The 17576-nt window shown below is 41.2% G+C and overlaps 3 protein-coding genes across 5 annotated transcripts; all 3 read right to left on the bottom strand.

The window, feature by feature from the left end:
- Positions 1-25: 25 nt before the first annotated feature.
- On the bottom strand, positions 26-5232 carry LOC112263797 (mpv17-like protein). Its single transcript, XM_024440409.2, has 4 exons — positions 4628-5232; positions 4327-4397; positions 2007-2036; positions 26-1775 (listed from the first exon to the last, which is right to left on the bottom strand). Exons 1-4 carry the CDS (start codon positions 4929-4931, stop codon positions 1380-1382), a joined length of 801 nt encoding a protein of 266 aa, XP_024296177.1. The 5' UTR covers positions 4932-5232; the 3' UTR covers positions 26-1379.
- A 2772-nt stretch (positions 5233-8004) lies between these two features.
- Positions 8005-11903, bottom strand: LOC112263814 (GTPase IMAP family member 4). 3 transcript variants are annotated; one of them, XM_042303992.1, is made up of 5 exons: positions 11580-11903; positions 11041-11126; positions 10597-10695; positions 9692-10468; positions 8005-9541 (listed from the first exon to the last, which is right to left on the bottom strand). In XM_042303992.1, exons 3-5 carry the CDS (start codon positions 10625-10627, stop codon positions 9525-9527), a joined length of 825 nt encoding a protein of 274 aa, XP_042159926.1. In that variant the 5' UTR covers positions 10628-10695; positions 11041-11126; positions 11580-11903; the 3' UTR covers positions 8005-9524. The 3 variants fall into 3 exon arrangements, with proteins under 3 accessions (XP_042159926.1, XP_024296199.2, XP_024296208.2); XM_024440431.2 differs by having other exon boundaries at positions 8005-9438; positions 11580-11899; XM_024440440.2 differs by having other exon boundaries at positions 8005-9438; positions 10597-10699; positions 11580-11899.
- A 3236-nt stretch (positions 11904-15139) lies between these two features.
- On the bottom strand, positions 15140-17504 carry LOC112222848 (noggin-2). Its single transcript, XM_024385682.2, has one exon. The coding sequence runs from the start codon at positions 16325-16327 to the stop codon at positions 15428-15430; it is 900 nt and encodes a 299-aa protein (XP_024241450.1). The 5' UTR covers positions 16328-17504; the 3' UTR covers positions 15140-15427.
- Positions 17505-17576: the final 72 nt, after the last annotated feature.

The following is a 17576-nucleotide window of genomic DNA, read 5'->3' on the forward strand; positions in this document are numbered from 1 at the left end:
CGATTAATTACAAAAGAGAATAGACCAGCATTGATTATGTTTTTATTTTAATTTACAATAATAAATATATTAAATCTGAGGCAAGGTTAGTCTCACAATAGACTTGGATTGATGTGCACCAATAGGCGTACATTCAAAATATTTAGTAAAATATCATATTAATCATATTACAATGTATAACAATTGTGTACTAGTAGAAATAGAAATACAGATATGTTTTTAGATCCCACAGATAAAAACAATTAAATATAGCCTTATAGTACCGACAGGTACATAATGCCCTGCTAAACATTATGAACTAGTTGGATCATGTACAAACATGATAGGAAATATAATATATATCATGACAACAGCAGTAGTTTCAGCGTTCTCCACACAATATCTACTGTAATCCCAGTTATTCAGACATACAGTACAATTTAATCCTCCCAAGTACCCACAATCACTATTCGAAGAAATACCAGGCTCCCCTATCAACTTAGCTTCACTGTCATCACTGCCAGAGCCAAGCCAGACACATACTCTAATTAACCCAGTATAAAGACAATAATCGCATTAAAACAAGCTGCCTAATCAATACCCTGAACATCTGTTTATTAATCAACTGGTCAGCACAATGAGAGCCTTGACAGAAGAAGGAGGAGGAGGAGGGTGGACACAGATGTCTGCTTGGGGAAGCAGATCTGTGATGTGAATATCATCTGCGTAGGAGCCACTTCAGAGTTATGTTCATTCAGGACGTGCAATGGAAAATCTTTTCAAACATTTTTTAACGGATAATAATATTAAGCAAAAATCTATATCGAGCATTGATCATCAACTATTGTAAATGGTATTAACATATGTATCTACTACTATAGATTGGATAAATTATTAATGTTGTCAGAAATATGTGATGTTTGCCAGGAGATAGGAAACAAACAAATAACAAGATTCGTGAATCACTATGACTCAATGCTTATTGGAAATGCACACTCATTCCTTCAGACATCAGAGATAAGAGCAGAACATTTAAAATAGCCTACATTGTACAACACATTGTACAACACACTGATTTTACAAGTTGTCTGTCAAGAGGGGGAGAGAGAGAGATATATAGAGAGAGATGGAGAAAGGGGAAGATAGGTGCAGTAGTACAAGCACTTCTATGTTCAAGTATGGTTTGTTAAAGAATGCTGGATCCAATTGTTATCAATAACAATTTCAATAAATACAAATCCCCTTTGTATAGTAATACGTTACGCCCTGCCAACATCTTGTGCAGTAGCATAGCACATTGGAATTGAACGTTTTAAGGTGAGAACATTTTGAGTTATAAGATTCATAAATAGACAGTATTCTTATCTGAAGGTTCTATAGAACTAGCATCTACCAGAGATTCATTTTGAGTCTGTGCTTGTCTGTGGTCCCCTCTCCTGGCTGGGTGTTGTGTCAGTTTGTGCGCCCTTGTTCAAACTAGCCTCCACCTCCTTTGTTCGTGCTTGGTCGTCCTGCTTAACAGTGGGTGTTTGTTTCTCCTCTTTGGGGCTTGGGTTCTCCGGTTTGGGTTCTTCTGTGTCTAGTTTGGGCCCTGTCTGGTCCACTTTGGGCCCTAGTTTCTCCGCTTTAGGCTCTATCGCCGTATACTGTTTTGGAGTAAACATCCATGCGAGGGCGGCGTTAGCCGTGCCGTCCCCACTCTGACGTGAGAAACACAGGAAGGTGGCCCAGACGAAGGCACAGCACCCTGTGAAGGTGGTCCGCATGTAGTGAGGCACCATGGAAAAGTTCAGGAACTAGGAGAGAGGGGAAGGAAGAGATGAGGGGAGAGGAGGATGTGTGGGAGGTAGGTGAGAGAGCAAAGTCTTGTTCATTGTGCATTTGTAAATGTTCATGGGATACAGTAAATATATCATGAAACCATAATGATTGACATTGTTCAAGTTAGTAGTACTGGGTGGACAGGATGTGTGTGTTCAAGGCTTTCAGATACATTAAGATATGATTATACAAAGACAGTAATTTACCTGCATGAATGGCCAGAACATGAGTCCAGTCTGCAAGAGAAAAGCATAGCAACCATTACAAGATCAGACTTCGTCCATGTTTTTAGATTTTGGGCTGTTTTAGACAGCCCAAAGGCACTGCATCGTGTCACTACAGATCCAGGTTTGATCCCGGGCTGTGTCTCAGCTGGCTGTGACCGGGAGACCTATGAGGCGGTGCACAATTGGCCCAGTGTCGTCCGGGTTAGGGGAGGGTTGGCGGCTGGGAAGTCCTTGTCCCATCGCGCTCTAGCGACTCCTTGTGGTGGGCCTGACGCATGCACACTGACTTTGGTTGCCAGCTGTACGGTGTTTCCTCCGACACATTGGTGCGGCTGGCTTCCAGGTTAAGAAAGCAGTGTGTCAAGAAGCAGGTCGGCTTGGTGGAGTCGTGTTTCAGAGGACGCATGGCTCTCGACCGTTGCCTCTCCCGAATCCCTATGGGAGTTGCAGCGATGGGACAAGACTGTAACTACCAATTGGATATCATGAAATTGGAGCGAAAAAAGGGTGAAAAGTACCTCCCCTCCCCCAAAAAAAATAATGAAAAAAAGAAGTGGGGCTGACTATATGTGATTAAGTGAAAATCTTACACGCAAAATGCGTTGTAGGCTACAGTCAAAGATGGCGGAAACAATTTTGACAGTTTGTGCAGGATTTTCTTTTGCATAGTCTAGATATGTTTCTGCTTATAATTTTCGACATTTTGGTAGGCTATTTGTTAGTCAACTTGTCTATAATTAGATACATTCAGCTTCTCTTCTGTCATTATATGTTGCCCTAGAAGACTAAATAAATCCTTGCTCACCAGAATGTCATAAATCGATAGAATGAATGCTTCAATCTAGTTGACATCAGTAAATTTCTCTGTCATCTTCTTTCACGGAGCAAAGATGTTTAGGGACCGGGGATAAAACGCAATATGTCAACAAAAAAGTAAATGGGAAAGATTTTCTGTGCAAAATGTCCAAATGGAATCAGTTTGACTGGTTGTAAAGAAATAGAAAGCTGTGAAAACGACCCAACATGTTTCTAATAAGATTTCAGTTAGGCTTGCATATTTTATGTGGTTGAAATACTAAGATTCTATGACGCTGATAAAGATACCACTTCTACAGATGATATCTAACTGACCATTCTCATTCTCTCAAGATGCTGAAAAAAATGAATCATATTTCTCCACTCCTGTCCCCAAGTCAACCTTTTGCCTACATGGTGTATTATTTTACTGCAAGAAAATATTATTCTGCAGTAGTTAATATTAAAGCTATGTGAGAGGTTATCAATGATGTAAAGTACTTAAGTAAAAAATACTTGAAAGTAGTACTTATATAGTTTTTTGGGGCATCTGTACTTTACATTACTATTTATATTTTTGACTACTTTCACTTTTACTTCTCTACATTCCTACAGAAAATAATGTACTTTTTCTCCATAAATTTTCCTTGACACTCAAAAGTACTTGTTACATTTTGAATGCTTAGCAGGACAGGAAAATGGTCAAATTCACACACTTATCAACAGAATAAGTCATGGTCATCCCTACTGCCTCTGATCTGGCGGACTCAGTAAACACACATGCTCGTTTGTAAATTATGTTGGAATGTTGGAGTGTGCCTCTGGCTATCTATAAATAAATAAAAAATAAAATGAAAAGAAAATGGTGCTTATTGGTTTGCTTATTAAAAGGAATTTGAAATTATTTATACTTTTATTTAAGTAACTACATTTACACTTAAGTATTTTCTAAACCAAACACTTTTAATCAAGTAGATCTTTACTCAAAAGTATGACAACTGGGTACTTTTTCAACCACTGGAGGTATAGACCTACAGTCAGACAGATTTTTTGGAACCTTTATTTAACCAGGCAAGTCAGTAGAGAACAAAATCTTATTTTCATTAATGGCCTCGGAACAGTGGGTAGAACGGGGGTAGAACTACAGATGTTTACCTTGTTAGCTCGGGGATTCGAGCTTGCAACCTTTCTAGTTACTAATCCAACGCTCTAACCACTAGGCTACCTGCCGCCCCGAGTTCAGGTTCAATTTAACCCATCTGAACGGTAGGCTATAGTTCCCTTGAACTTCCTTATTTAAAGTCCCCGTCTTGTGACTATCGAATTTGTATAGCGCCTTACAATCATCACGCATAACATAGTCGGTACTGCGGGTTATAAATCAACCTGCGCATCGCTACTGAGTAGTGGCAGGATTTTATTCCTAACTAACTGACCTGACCAGTAAAACAGGGCCCTATAACGGCAGGCATGATTGGAATTTCTCTTCAGACTATAGACTCACCTTATATGTATTCAGGAACTTCTCCCTCCAGTCCTGGAAAATGTCCTCTTTGCCCTCTAAGAAACTCACCCCTAGGGAGAACACAGCTCAGTGTGTTGAGTCAAATATCTATTAGCCTACATTTAGAGACAACAATTGACTTGAATGGCTACTTTATTTGGTTGAAACCAACATTAGTAGGTTTTAAATATCCGATGTGTCATTTATGGAGCTCACATCTGTTCAAGTCTTCCACGTGACCTCAGTTAGGCCTACATACAGACAGATAGAGTGAACTTTGTTCTCGGTCGCTCTGACTAACCTGTGTAGAATACACTAGTGGCCAGAGGGGCGGCTGTGGTCTGGTCCAAGAAAAGTTTACGCACAACCATCCTGACCGAATTCCCGGGAAATCTGCGCTCCAAAAACCGCATCCAGAAGAAGTTAAAGTTGCCATGGAAACTGAAAGCGACCACTGCCACATTGCGTGTGTGCCTCCAGTCCATTTTTTCATTGCGCGAGAACAATTGGTGAACGAAATCCCCACCGGCAAACAGGCAACCGTAGAGGGTTACGTTGGTAAACCACGGAAACTTTTTGACGTGTTTTATGAATGCCTTTCTCATGTTGTCGACATCGGAATACAGAACATTGAATAGAATATGACAAATAAAACGAGGTCGATATCAAGCAGTTGATGGTAGGATGTTCTTCGCCGTCTTCTGTCTGAAAAGCCCATTTGTTATCATCTCTCACTCACACATAGGCCTATCGCATTTCGAATGTAACATACATTTCAATTATATTATATTATATCAACGAATTTCACAAAATAAGCCTAAACTAAATGAACGTAAAGCAAGAGCATAATACTTGCGGGAATCCAGCAGAGGGGTTTCGTGCGTAAAATCCGAAACGTCAAGTGACACCATAGCGCCGTACTGAATTCTGCATAGAATGGGAACGCCCCCCGTGACGTAAAATCAGAGCAGAAAGACGCCATATTCAGGAGGAGCTTATTGGCTACTGTATTACAGTCCAGCACACAGATCTCAAGCAGACGATCATTTAAAGATGATATCTTTATTAGACAATGAACCTTAATCATAGAATAGTATTTGTATCTTACATGTTATAAAATGCACAAAGCCCATAATGTGCCCTGTGCAAAGCCAACTGAGTTTTTCAATGCTATACAACACCAGTCTCCACTGTAAAATGTGCAGAATAAAAATATAGACAGCAGGAACTTCACGATTAAATAGTTACAAAAAACTGAAATATTCTGCATAAATGTGACTATTTCTCATCTTTACTTTCGTCTCCTTCTGTTCCCGAAACAGTCTTTCAAACTCGTACTGCTTCTGCACACCGCTGTCCACCTCTGCTTTCAGCTCGTATTGATTTGCATGTCCACCTCTGCTTTCAGCTCATTTCGTTCCTGGTTCTGTTCAGGTCTGTTTTCAGCTCATGTAGTTCCTGGGGGACACACAGACAACATACATGACTACAGAAAGTACTGTGTTAATATAAATTAAGTTTATAATGGTACAGCTAGAATAGGACTGGCAACCATCTAAGCCTACATTTCTGCCCACTGTGCTTCTGCTTCTTTGGGTCACGAAGTGGACCAAAGCGCAGCGTGATGAGCCTACATTTTATTTTAAATGAATGTCGCCAATAAACCAAGGCCATGACCCTTACAAGGGCTATAGTGCCACTAACAAAGATAACTTCCCACAATAACAAAAGGGAAAAGGCTGCCTAGGTATGATTTCCAATCAGAGACAACAATAGACATCTGTCCCTGATTGAGAACCATACCGGACCAAAACATAGAAACACAAAACAGAGAAATCAGAACATAGAATTCCCCACCCAAATCACACCCTGACCAAACCAACATAGAGACATAAAAGACTCTCTAAGGTCAGGGCGTAACATCTGTATTGCTTGCTCTTTGGGGTTTTAGACTGGGCATCTGTAAAGCACCGTGTGACTACTGCTGATGTAAAAAGGGCTTTATAAAGAAATAAAATATAAATAATTTGATTGATTGATTGATTGCAGTACACATCCATCATTATTGGGCTGTTTCAACAGAACAACATTTGTATGCAGAGCTCAGGGAGTTGCCCCAAGCCACATTAGTTGTGATTTCTTGTAATGTTACCTCTGTATTTGTCTAGTGTCATTAATTCATATGCACAGTTGGGGGTAGCAACCTGTAGCTTCCCCTCGCCTCTTCAATCCAGGTTTCCACATCCACATTCCACATTAACCCCGCACTATGACCCCCAGACTCAGCCATGTTTTGACCCCGCACTATGACCCCCAGACTCGGCCATGTTTTGACCCCCACTCTGACCCCCAGACTCAGCCATGTTTTGACCCCCATTCTGACCCCCAGACTCCGCCATGTTTTGACCCCCACTCTGACCCCCAGACTCCGCCATGTTTTGACCCACAACTATGACCCCCAGACTCCGCCATGTTTTGCCCCACAACTATGACCCCCAGACTCCACCATGTTTTGACCCCCACTCTGACCCCCAGACTCCGTCATGTTTTGACCCCCACTCTGACCCCCCACTATGACCCCTAGACTCAGCTATGTTTCGACTCCCCACTATGACCCCTAGATTCAGCTATGTTTCGACCCCCCCCACTATGACCCCTAGACTCAGCTATGTTTCGACCCCCCACTATGACCCCTAGATTCAGCTATGTTTCGACCCCCCACTATGACCCCCAGACTCAGCTATGTTTCGACCCCCCACTATGACCCCCAGACTCAGCTATGTTTCGACCCCCCACTATGACCCCCAGACTCAGCTATGTTTCGACCCCCCACTCTGACCCCCACTATGACCCCTAGACTCAGCTATGTTTCAACCCCCCACTATGACCCCTAGATTCAGCTATGTTTCGACCCCCCACTATGACCCCCAGACTCAGCCATGTTTCAATCTAATTTCACCCCCTTTATATCTTCTTACCAGTGGTTGCTGTTTATGGCCTGCTGTTTATGGCCTGCTCTCAGCCTCTTCCTTGCATGCCATGTTTCTTTGTTTTGTCCTCATTACACCAGAGCCCTATAATCCTGTGCTCGATATTTCACCTTTCAATCCGTGCAGGTGCCAAAGATTTATTTGGGATTATCATACAGGTTTGAGCATGAATTTGAATAATAGTTTGACCAACAGAAGTTCAAGATAAAGAATGATGTTGCAGCGCAATGTGAGGTGCAAGCTGTGCATGTCTTCTGCTACATTTTTGGTTAGAGTATATTTAACAAAAAATCTGGTTATGTATATAATTTTTTTAAACATATTGTCAGATGAGAAAAAAGAAACCCGCATGATGCTCTTGCTTGTATCACTACTCTTTAATAAGCTTTACATAACGGCCTCGTGGCCGACGTCAGAGCTTTTGTGAGTTTTTATTTATTAACACCCTTATGTAGACATAGCTCCACCCACAATGCATCGAATGGGGTTGGGGGTCGATGGGAATATAAGTAACTGTTGCCAAATATAACAGTGTGCATTTCATAAGTATTCGAATAGAGGGTGTACATATAACATATTAAACACGTCTGTAACATATTGTCAGCGAATGTGTTAATTTAAACAATCATAATATGAAAACATTTAATTTAGAGGAAACATTCATACAAAGACACATAGGCTTCTATACTAGGATTTGTGTTTTTGTTTTTTATATCAGAAATAAAAAAGAAAACATTTATAGCTCAATAAATCATGTTAAAGATGCAAACTGGGTACCAGGGTGAGGTGCGCTGTAAAAGGTTGGTTGAGTGAGCACCTCAGTGCAGACTTTTGAGTGATCAAGTATGAGAAAACTGTGGGTCAACAGAGGAATTTCTGTGGTGATACAGTTTTGAAATGAAGCACAATATGAAAACAGAACCGTTTTGAATTCATCCTTACAATGTATCACTTTTTTTTTATTGCAACAGAGTATATGGCATCTCACATTTGTTTATTTAATTCACTGAAATATATGCATTCGTGCTCAAGCCTACTGTGTTGTATGTTAGATGTGTCTCTGTGAAATCCTTGAACAGTGATCATTTAAATAGCTGAGAAGAATATGATTCATGTCTTCCGAAGTTCTCAAGTCTGCCATCATCTTTCTCTTCTGCGGCTGTCAAGAGTAAATATATATCTACAGCTACTGGGCAACATGACTACACCAGATAATAGTATAGTAGGACTCAGATCAACACAATCCATCAGGTCACAAAGGGTGCAGACATTCACCCCCACACAATAATAAAAACCTGTCAACAACAACCATGAGTTACACAGACAGAGATTTGAGAGAGTCCAGTTGTGCTGATGATTATACAATGTTTGTATAAAACATTCGCCTGATGTTGCAAGAACGTTCCCAGAACGTTGCACATACATTTTGTTGCAGCATGTTCAAAAAACATTGCTGGTACATTGTGTTATTACATTACCAGGAAACATAACGAGAATGTTTGGGGAAAGGTGGTTGTTACAGATGGTGTGCGTTTTTGTGAATGTTAGGAGAACGTCCTAATTTTGTATAAAACCCCTTTCTTATGTCATGGGTAAGTTCCCGGTTTGCTGGGCAGTCTGTCCTGTCTCTTCACTGGGGTCAGCCAGTCAAGTCAGGTGAACCATGAGAGTCCATACAGCACAGTCCATACACTACACACTGTAGCAATAGAAAAGTGTTGACATTCAAAAGTGTGTCACTGATCCTTATCAAATATTTTAGATTTTGGAGAATCTAAGAAGAAGCCTGCTCGCTCTTCTCTCCTCTGGCTTTCATTTTCCTCGGGTTTGACTGTGATGGAAATATCCCTTGCTGCTGTGGCGGCTCCACGGACAGCATAACTCACAAGAACGGCCAAAATAATGCCTATAGGAATCCCAATACATGCGCCAAGTGTTCCATGTTCCGCACCTGCAACTGCTCCCATGAGTGCCCCCACTACAGCAGTCATAATCACTATTAGTGGTTTGACGTAGTGGCCCACCACAGACAAGGCCTCTTCCCTGTATCCTTGCTTGACGGCCTGTAGGTCCACCTTCTGATGGTCAGCCATTACCGACCCGTCCTGCTTCTCTGTGCTTACTTCAAAGAATAAACACACACACAGAGACAGTTCATGAATCAGATCACCGTTACAGATGTAGGATCTTAATTTGAGCCAGTTTGCTTCAGCAGGAAAATAAACCTGCAGCAATAGGAAATGTGAATTATTATGTGGATTATTTTTTAAGGACAGTTCTGTAGTGGTTGATACATTTTTCGTTAGGGCAAATCTAGTCTGAAATGTCAGAGTGGAAATTAACTTTAGAAGCAATTTTAAACTTTTCATACTTACTACTGGGGGGAAGTAGTTGACTGCTACTTGTCCTCTTCATCAACCTTTCTTTAGGCTTCTCTTCTTCTCTGTACTTCTTCAGCTCTTCTTCCTTTTCCTTCAACTCTGTTTTGTATTTCTGTTTCAGTCTGTCCTCTCGGTCTTCATACATCCTTCTCAGCTCGGTCACTTCCCTTGGCATTTTCTCCATCAGTTCATAGTATACTTGGGGGATTAAGAATTCTTCACAGTTTTCTGCTACCATGGCGTCTATCTTTATCAGGAGCTCAGAAATCTGGGGAGGAGAATTGCCACACTCAAGGAGATGGTGTCTGTCCCCACATTTCACTAGAATACTTTTTGCTCTGTCGATCATCTGATTCTGTTCAATGGATGTGCATTTCTCCTCAGCCTCACTGACAAACAAGACCATGGTAAACTTCCATGCCCTAACTGACAATAGCTCCATGTGATACCGAATCGCCTTTCTTTCTGCGGATGAGAGCGGGTCGCCCATGGGCACCACCAGAAGAAGAGCATGGGGTCCTGGAGGACATAGGGTCACACTATTCTTAATTTCTTGTTTGATATGTGTGGACGTGTATTTCACAGTGTCCCAGCCCGGGGTGTCCACCACGGTGACGGTCCTTCCAGCCACCTCACCCTGCTTCTTCACACACATGCCTCCTTCACTCCGGAAGTTCTCTCTGCCCAGGATGGTTTTGGCTACTGTACTCTTCCCAGCTCCTACTCTCCCAAGCAGCAGGAGTCTAAGATCTGACTGGGGAGGAGGACCCCCTGCATCAGAGGGTAATAATCAGACACAAGCTCAGCACACAGTCTAACTAACACAATGTGTTTCAAACACACGCTGTAAAAAGGAAGGAATTATCGAAAAGTAATAGGCTGAACTGGAATTTACTTACCATAAACATTTGGGGAGCGTTCACTCGCCATTGCACAGGTGAGTAAACTTTGTTTTTATGTCGTCTCTCAGAGGTTACCTCTCACGCGCTGTTCTTTAGCTGCCTCGCATTGAAACACATTGACGCAGGTTAAATTAGGTCACCATGGTTTATACACTTAAAAAGTGTCCCATACCATTCACAATCATACACAATTTATGGAATATTACTATGCCTCTGTCATCGTCATTATCCTCTTCCACGTTATAGACGAGCTTAGAATGAGTTACAGCATGAATAAAGACAGCGATATGACTTCATCGTTCGTAAACACACTATGTACGTAGGAACAAGGAAGCGAAGGAACCAGTAACACAGGAATCCCAGGTATTAGCGATTACATTTTATAGTGATTACACATGCATTTTAAATCAACTGTGCCTGGTAAAATAATGTTTTACTTACATTTATATTATTTTGATAATTCTCCGTTTCCAATAGCTAACAGCACAACATGGGTAGAAGCAGACAGACGTGCACGTTAACACTTCCTGAAAAGTTAAGAGGTGGTTTAAGATCTCTCAAATGACACATGATGGACTTTAGTCTAGTAGCACAGAGTAGGCGTGTACATAAAATTCACATGCAACACTATATTGTGTAAAATATAATGTAAGGAGAAATAAAGCATTGTAAAGCTAAATTAAAGGGATGTTATCCATCTATGCCCCAAAAGGGGACACACTGCAGGTCTACTGTAATCAAAACCACTCATACACACACACTTCAGTAGAGAAGTGATCAAGCACAGACAAACACTTGATGTAGTGATTATTCCATGATAGGAAAGCCATACAACTGTTTTGTTTAAGCAGAAGAACAAATAAAGTTAAACAATAAGGACTTCAATCATCAAAGATACTCACTGAACAATATTGATAACCACTTCATCAACATTAAACAACACACAGTGTCTGCTCGTAAAAATCATGTAATTCACTTACCCTGTAACGCTAGTGGTTCAGTTCTTCAGCTGGCATTAACATATAGGCCAACGTGAATAATGTTTTTTTTTTTAAATCAGAAAATAATTGTAAAAACAGTTAATAATAAGATTTATTTTGAAACAGTTGATAAAAAAAATGGAAATAATGTGAATAATTGTGACATTTTGATACAAATGAATCATGTTGACATATTAGAAGGAACGAACAGATGTAGACGAAACAGAAGAGAAATCCTTGCACGGCAACACTGCTACCTCTTCCTATTTTAGATGCAGTTACAGATCGAGTTATTTCCTGAGCGAGTACTCTGCCCACGTGATGTGGCTTTCCTCTGCAACATACAGAGCAAACCGGATAACACACACTTCCTCTACTGTTGAGATATGGTTCCAGGTCAATAGAGAAAACCTAAGAGCTTTGACCTTGAGTTTCATGTATATGAAGAAGCAGAGCCAAATATGGACATATACAGTGCCTTGCGAAAGTATTCTGCCCCCTTGAACTTTGCGACCTTTTGCCACATTTCAGGCTTCAAACATAAAGATATAAAACTGTATTTTTTTGTGAAGAATCAACAACAAGTGGGACACAATCATGAAGTGGAACGACATTTATTGGATATTTCAAACTTTTTTAACAAATCAAAAACTGAAAAATTGGGCGTGCAAAATTATTCAGCCCCCTAAAGTTAATACTTTGTAGCGCCACCTTTTGCTGCGATTACAGCTGTAAGTCACTTGGGGTATGTCTCTATCAGTTTTGCACATCGAGAGACTGAAATTTTTCCCATTCCTCCTTGCAAAACAGCTCGAGCTCAGTGAGGTTGGATGGAGAGCATTTGTGAACAGCAGTTTTCAGTTCTTTCCACAGATTCTCGATTGGATTCAGGTCTGGACTTTGACTTGGCCATTCTAACACCTGGATATGTTTATTTTTGAACCATTCCATTGTAGATTTTGCTTTATGTTTTGGATCATTGTCTTGTTGGAAGACAAATCTCCGTCCCAGTCTCAGGTCTTTTGCAGACTCCATCAGGTTTTCTTCCAGAATGGTCCTGTATTTGGCTCCATCCATCTTCCCATCAATTTTAACCATCTTCCCTGTCACTGCTGAAGAAAAGCAGGCCCAAACCATGATGCTGCCACCACCATGTTTGACAGTGGGGATGGTGTGTTCAGGGTGATGAGCTGTGTTGCTTTTACGCCAAACATAACGTTTTGCATTGTTGCCAAAAAGTTCAATTTTGGTTTCATCTGACCAGAGCACCTTCTTCCACATGTTTGGTGTGTCTCCCAGGTGGCCTGTGGCAAACTTTAAACGACACTTTTTATAGATATCTTTAAGAAATGGCTTTCTTCTTGCCACTCTTCCATAAAGGCCAGATTTGTGCAATATATGACTGATTGTTGTCCTATGGACAGAGTCTCCCACCTCAGCTGTAGATCTCTGCAGTTCATCCAGAGTGATCATTGGCCTCTTGGCTGCATCTCTGATCAGTCTTCTCCTTGTATGAGCTGAAAGTTTAGAGGGACGGCCAGGTCTTGGTAGATTTGCAGTGGTCTGATACTCCTTCCATTTCAATATTATCGCTTGCACAGTGCTCCTTGGGATGTTTAAAGCTTGGGAAATCTTTTTGTATCCAAATCCGGCTTTAAACTTCTTCACAACAGTATCTCGGACCTGCCTGGTGTGTTCCTTGTTCTTCATGATGCTCTCTGCGCTTTTAACGGACCTCTGAGACTATCACAGTGCAGGTGCATTTATACGGAGACTTGATTACACACAGGTGGATTGTATTTATCATCATTAGTCATTTAGGTCAACATTGGATCATTCAGAGATCCTCACTGAACTTCTGGAGAGAGTTTGCTGCACTGAAAGTAAAGGGGCTGAATAATTTTGCACGCCCAATTTTTCAGTTTTTGATTTGTTAAAAAAGTTTGAAATATCCAATAAATGTCGTTCCACTTCATGATTGTGTCCCACTTGTTGTTGATTCTTCACAAAAAAAATACAGTTTTATATCTTTATGTTTCAAGCCTGAAATGTGGCAAAAGGTCGCAAAGTTCAAGGGGGCCGAATACTTTTGCAAGGCACTGTATTTAAGGTAGAATAACTCAACTAATGACCCATTGAGTTTGTATGTAGGCCTATTCTTGACCTACAGAGGCTGATGCATTTGACTCATTTGAGAATTATGACAAGCGTTATCTAGAAAGTAATCTTTTTAAATCCGATTTTATATTCTATCAAATGTTTGAACATATTGTCAGCTAATGTGTTAATATTAACAATCATAACATGAAAACATAACTTAGGCAGAACAGTAAAACAAAGACACATGAAGCATGTACTGTATCAGACTATGACAGACACAATTCCGCACCTGAGACAATACTTTTCACAATCCTCCATCCGTTTCTCCATTGCTGTTTTTATTTTACAGCCAAACAGTCTGCAGAACTTGTTCTTCTCCCCCTTTTCCGCCTCCATCATCGCCCTCCATCGAGAGGGATTGTGGTTCCTGTGAACAAACAGAGCTCGGAAAAGGAGAAATGTTCACTAACAAATGTGTGCACAACATTTTTGAGAAATAAGATTTTTGTGCGTATTAAAAATTTCAGGGATATTTATTTCAGCTCATGAAACATGGAACCAACACTTTACATGTTGCATTTCTATTTTTGTTCAGCGTAGTTGAAATTGTAATTTTGTTCAGACTATCACAGCTTTATCTATATACAGTATCTACTCAACAGCTCAATGACGTGGATGTTTCTCCATTCTGCTATTTATACACAAGACATACAACTTGTATCAATCACTCTTATGTTTCGATGTCTATCCCTGTGGGCCTATCTATCCATCGGTCTATATATATATTTGTGTGCATCATACTGTACTGGAGTCGGTGAAACTTGAGGTTTCGCTCACTTCTTCAGGAAGGCTTTCTCATGTGATTGACAGTGATGTAGTTTGGCAGTATGCCTTGCTCCTGAAGAGTCAGGAACTCTCTGATGAGCTTTCTCTGTAAGACAGGCCATCATTCGCTCTGGAACCAGTGAGCAGAGCGCTAACAGACAATTCATTTGAACACATGGATGTAGCTGGCTACTGTAGCAGCATTAATTCAATACTAATCAAGGTAACACTACCCAAGAATACCCTTGGATGGATGAAGAATCATCTATATTTCATCCAAGGTTTAACCAGGAGACCAGTAAAAACAGTTACACAAGCTTTCTCGCCCGGCAATAACTGGGCTGAAAACGGCTCAATCACAAATAAGACCTATACATCGAGAAATACAAGCAACACAAGCGGTGTAAATAGCATTTGAAAGTCAAAATTAGAGTCCACTAATTTACGCAATAATCGACATTGACCCATATTTGTATTATGACATTACCACTAGATGGCGCGCGTTGACAATAAATTAAATAAATTCAGTGCAGGACAGCGTTGTATTCTTAATCTCTTTCCGTCACAGTAGGCCATCCTGTGTAACAGAAATAGAAAAACGCTACAAAATGTGAAATCTAATAAAAAATGTCCACCAAAAAACCCCACATTAAAACACATTGGTTGGAAACATTCAGTTTATTCAATTTTCGTCCAATAGCTTCATTTCATACTAATGAAAACAAGTTGATTACGAAACCCAAGTGAATTAATTGTATACAGGTATATTTATTTAAGGCTGGACAAACAATACTTGATAATCAATTTCAAAACAAATTGTCGTAAGCCTACATTGACAATCAGATGTTCAAATAAATTCTCTCCTGAATGTAGGCCAACCCCAAATAGGTTACATGTTCGTGATTAACAGTGATCAAATAAAACTATTTGCATGAACATTTACACGCTGTAACCACAGGATAAGGTACCTGCCTCCACAAACACTTTCTGCCTGCAACACCTGTCCCCACCACCACAGTCCCCCTGTCGATCCCGGCCATCTCTCTTAACCCATCCCCGCCTCTCTCTTCGCTGCTCCAGCAGTGCCAGGCCAGTATCTTTATCTGTGTGGTTTGGGCCTGCCGGCATGCCATCCCGCTGGGGAAAGAGCAACTCCGCGAGCCACCAGATTTTTCGCAATCGGTGTGGCGTAACCAGCGGGGCCAGAACACTGGAGCTAATTTTACCCACTGGTAGCGCATTCCACAGGTGGCCGAGCGGACCAGCCAATCACGCAGAGTGCTGGCAACGTTTGCAGGAAGTTCACTCAAGTCCAAATCCTCTGCGTCGTTTTGTAGTTTTCGTTGGTAGCGCGCTGCACCCTCTGTCAGCTCTGGAGACGCGTCGAAGTTGAACCCCTCGTTGGTGGTGTAGTTTGATAAAGCGGGCGGGTCACCACGAGACGCAGTTTGACCACCAGACGCAACGGTGTCGACCCTTGCTTCGGCTGGGCGTTCTATGGACATCCAGAACGGATCAAAAGACGAGCCCAAAATGCGCAGGAGCCGGTTGTGCCGCAGGTGTTTGGGTTTCGGAGCGTAATGGTAATCCTCCTCATTCATCGAGAGTGAATATGGCCGAATCAGCTGCGAGGAAGATACGAAACTACTTGATCTGGTCCGTAGAAAGGATACATCATCGAAATCTGTGTCCTTTTGGCCCATAGGGGTTTCACTGCGCACCTGCTCCTGGTTGGGATTCATTGAAGTTGCGCTGGTGAGAAAGACAACCAGATATGTCCAGCACAGTAAAACGCTCCTTAACCAATTTATCAATACATCCATTTTCCAAAGAATGGATGTCTAAAGTGAAGTCAACCACAGTTGTAGTAGGCCTAGGGCATTGACTCAATAGGTACAAAGGACAGTCCCACTTCACTGGCTCCTCTCCACTAGCTCTGGCAAGTCTAATGTGGTTTCTCCTTCTTCCTCTCATAATACATGGTTGTTTTGGAGTCTTCACAAACCCATACAGTCAGTGTATCAGTGCACACATCCTTGAACAAGGACACAATAATACACAAATAGAGCTGATGTCAATAAAGTAGAAGCTGGGAGGAGTCTCTCTTATCACCTGAACAACAGGGATTTTATCAGCTATGGCTGGAACAGGCGATACTGTCCACACCATCTCTCTCTGGTATGATCAGTCAGTCAAAGACCTCGTGCTGAAACACCACAGGCAGGAAAGGAGAGACAACACTAGTGGGGATGGTTTGCAGTGGTGAGAAGCGTGGTGGAAAGGCGTGAGTTGTTGACCTTCATTTTATCACAACGGCCTTACAGTACTGGAAACAGTTGATAATTCCTCATACCATCCCATATATGTCACTCCAGTAAGCTACTAGAAACAGGAGGGAAACACTGTGGTCAGGGGAGTGTCATGCGAGGGTCATAATCACACAAGTTCCCGCTACGTCAAACATAACTAGTATCTGCAGCGTGTGGCTCACCCTGAGTCTGAGAGACTGAAACATAACAAACTGGCAGCCCAGACCAAATATGTTTGTCAGGAAAAGAGCCCCTTTCATTTACGGTTACTGGAATCACCTCTTCATGGTCAAAGCCACAACAACATACCGTATTAAGACTGAGGTTTCACTATAATAAATAATAATACTGTACTATCGTTTTCAAATATCAATATTTTATTCATAATACTAGGCTTCATATATAGATATATATTATACACAGTTCACATAGTGCAGTATATAAACTATCAAACTTCAGAATTAGAATTAAGTGTGAATCTCTATTAAAAAAGGTTGATATTGCTTTCTGCATTGATTCAACTGGTCTCAGTATTCAGGAAATCTACATAGTGTATATTTACAAGTCTGTGGCGAGTGTACAAAACATTAAGAACACCTGCTCTTTCCATCACAGACTAAGCTATGATCCCTTATTGAGGTCAATTGTTAAATCCACTTTAAATCAGTGTAAATGAAGGGGAGGAGACAGGTTAAAGAAGGGTTTTTAAGCCTTGAGAGAACTGAGACATGGATTGTGTATGTGTGCCATTCAGAGGATGTAT

Source organism: Oncorhynchus tshawytscha, linkage group LG02, assembly GCF_018296145.1.
Source record: "Oncorhynchus tshawytscha isolate Ot180627B linkage group LG02, Otsh_v2.0, whole genome shotgun sequence".
Taxonomy (NCBI): Eukaryota; Metazoa; Chordata; class Actinopteri; order Salmoniformes; family Salmonidae; genus Oncorhynchus; species Oncorhynchus tshawytscha.

Excerpts from the sequence above, each read along its gene's own strand:
- LOC112263797 (XM_024440409.2), bottom strand. The coding sequence starts at position 4,931 with ATGAGAAAGGCATTCATAAAACACGTCAAAAAGTTTCCGTGGTTTACC. Across the intron at positions 4,398-4,627 it reads CACTAGTGTATTCTACACAG|GGGTGAGTTTCTTAGAGGGC; the intron begins GTTAGTCAGAGC and ends TGTTCTCCCTAG. Across the intron at positions 1,776-2,006 it reads TGTTCTGGCCATTCATGCAG|TTCCTGAACTTTTCCATGGT; the intron begins GTAAATTACTGT and ends CCTCTCTCCTAG.
- LOC112263814 (XM_024440431.2), bottom strand. The coding sequence starts at position 10,627 with ATGGCGAGTGAACGCTCCCCAAATGTTTATG. Across the intron at positions 10,469-10,596 it reads ACGCTCCCCAAATGTTTATG|GGGGTCCTCCTCCCCAGTCA; the intron begins GTAAGTAAATTC and ends CCTCTGATGCAG. Across the intron at positions 9,439-9,691 it reads TCAACTACTTCCCCCCAGTA|TAAGCACAGAGAAGCAGGAC; the intron begins GTAAGTATGAAA and ends TATTCTTTGAAG.
- LOC112222848 (XM_024385682.2), bottom strand. The coding sequence starts at position 16,327 with ATGGATGTATTGATAAATTGGTTAAGGAGCGTTTTACTGTGCTGGACA.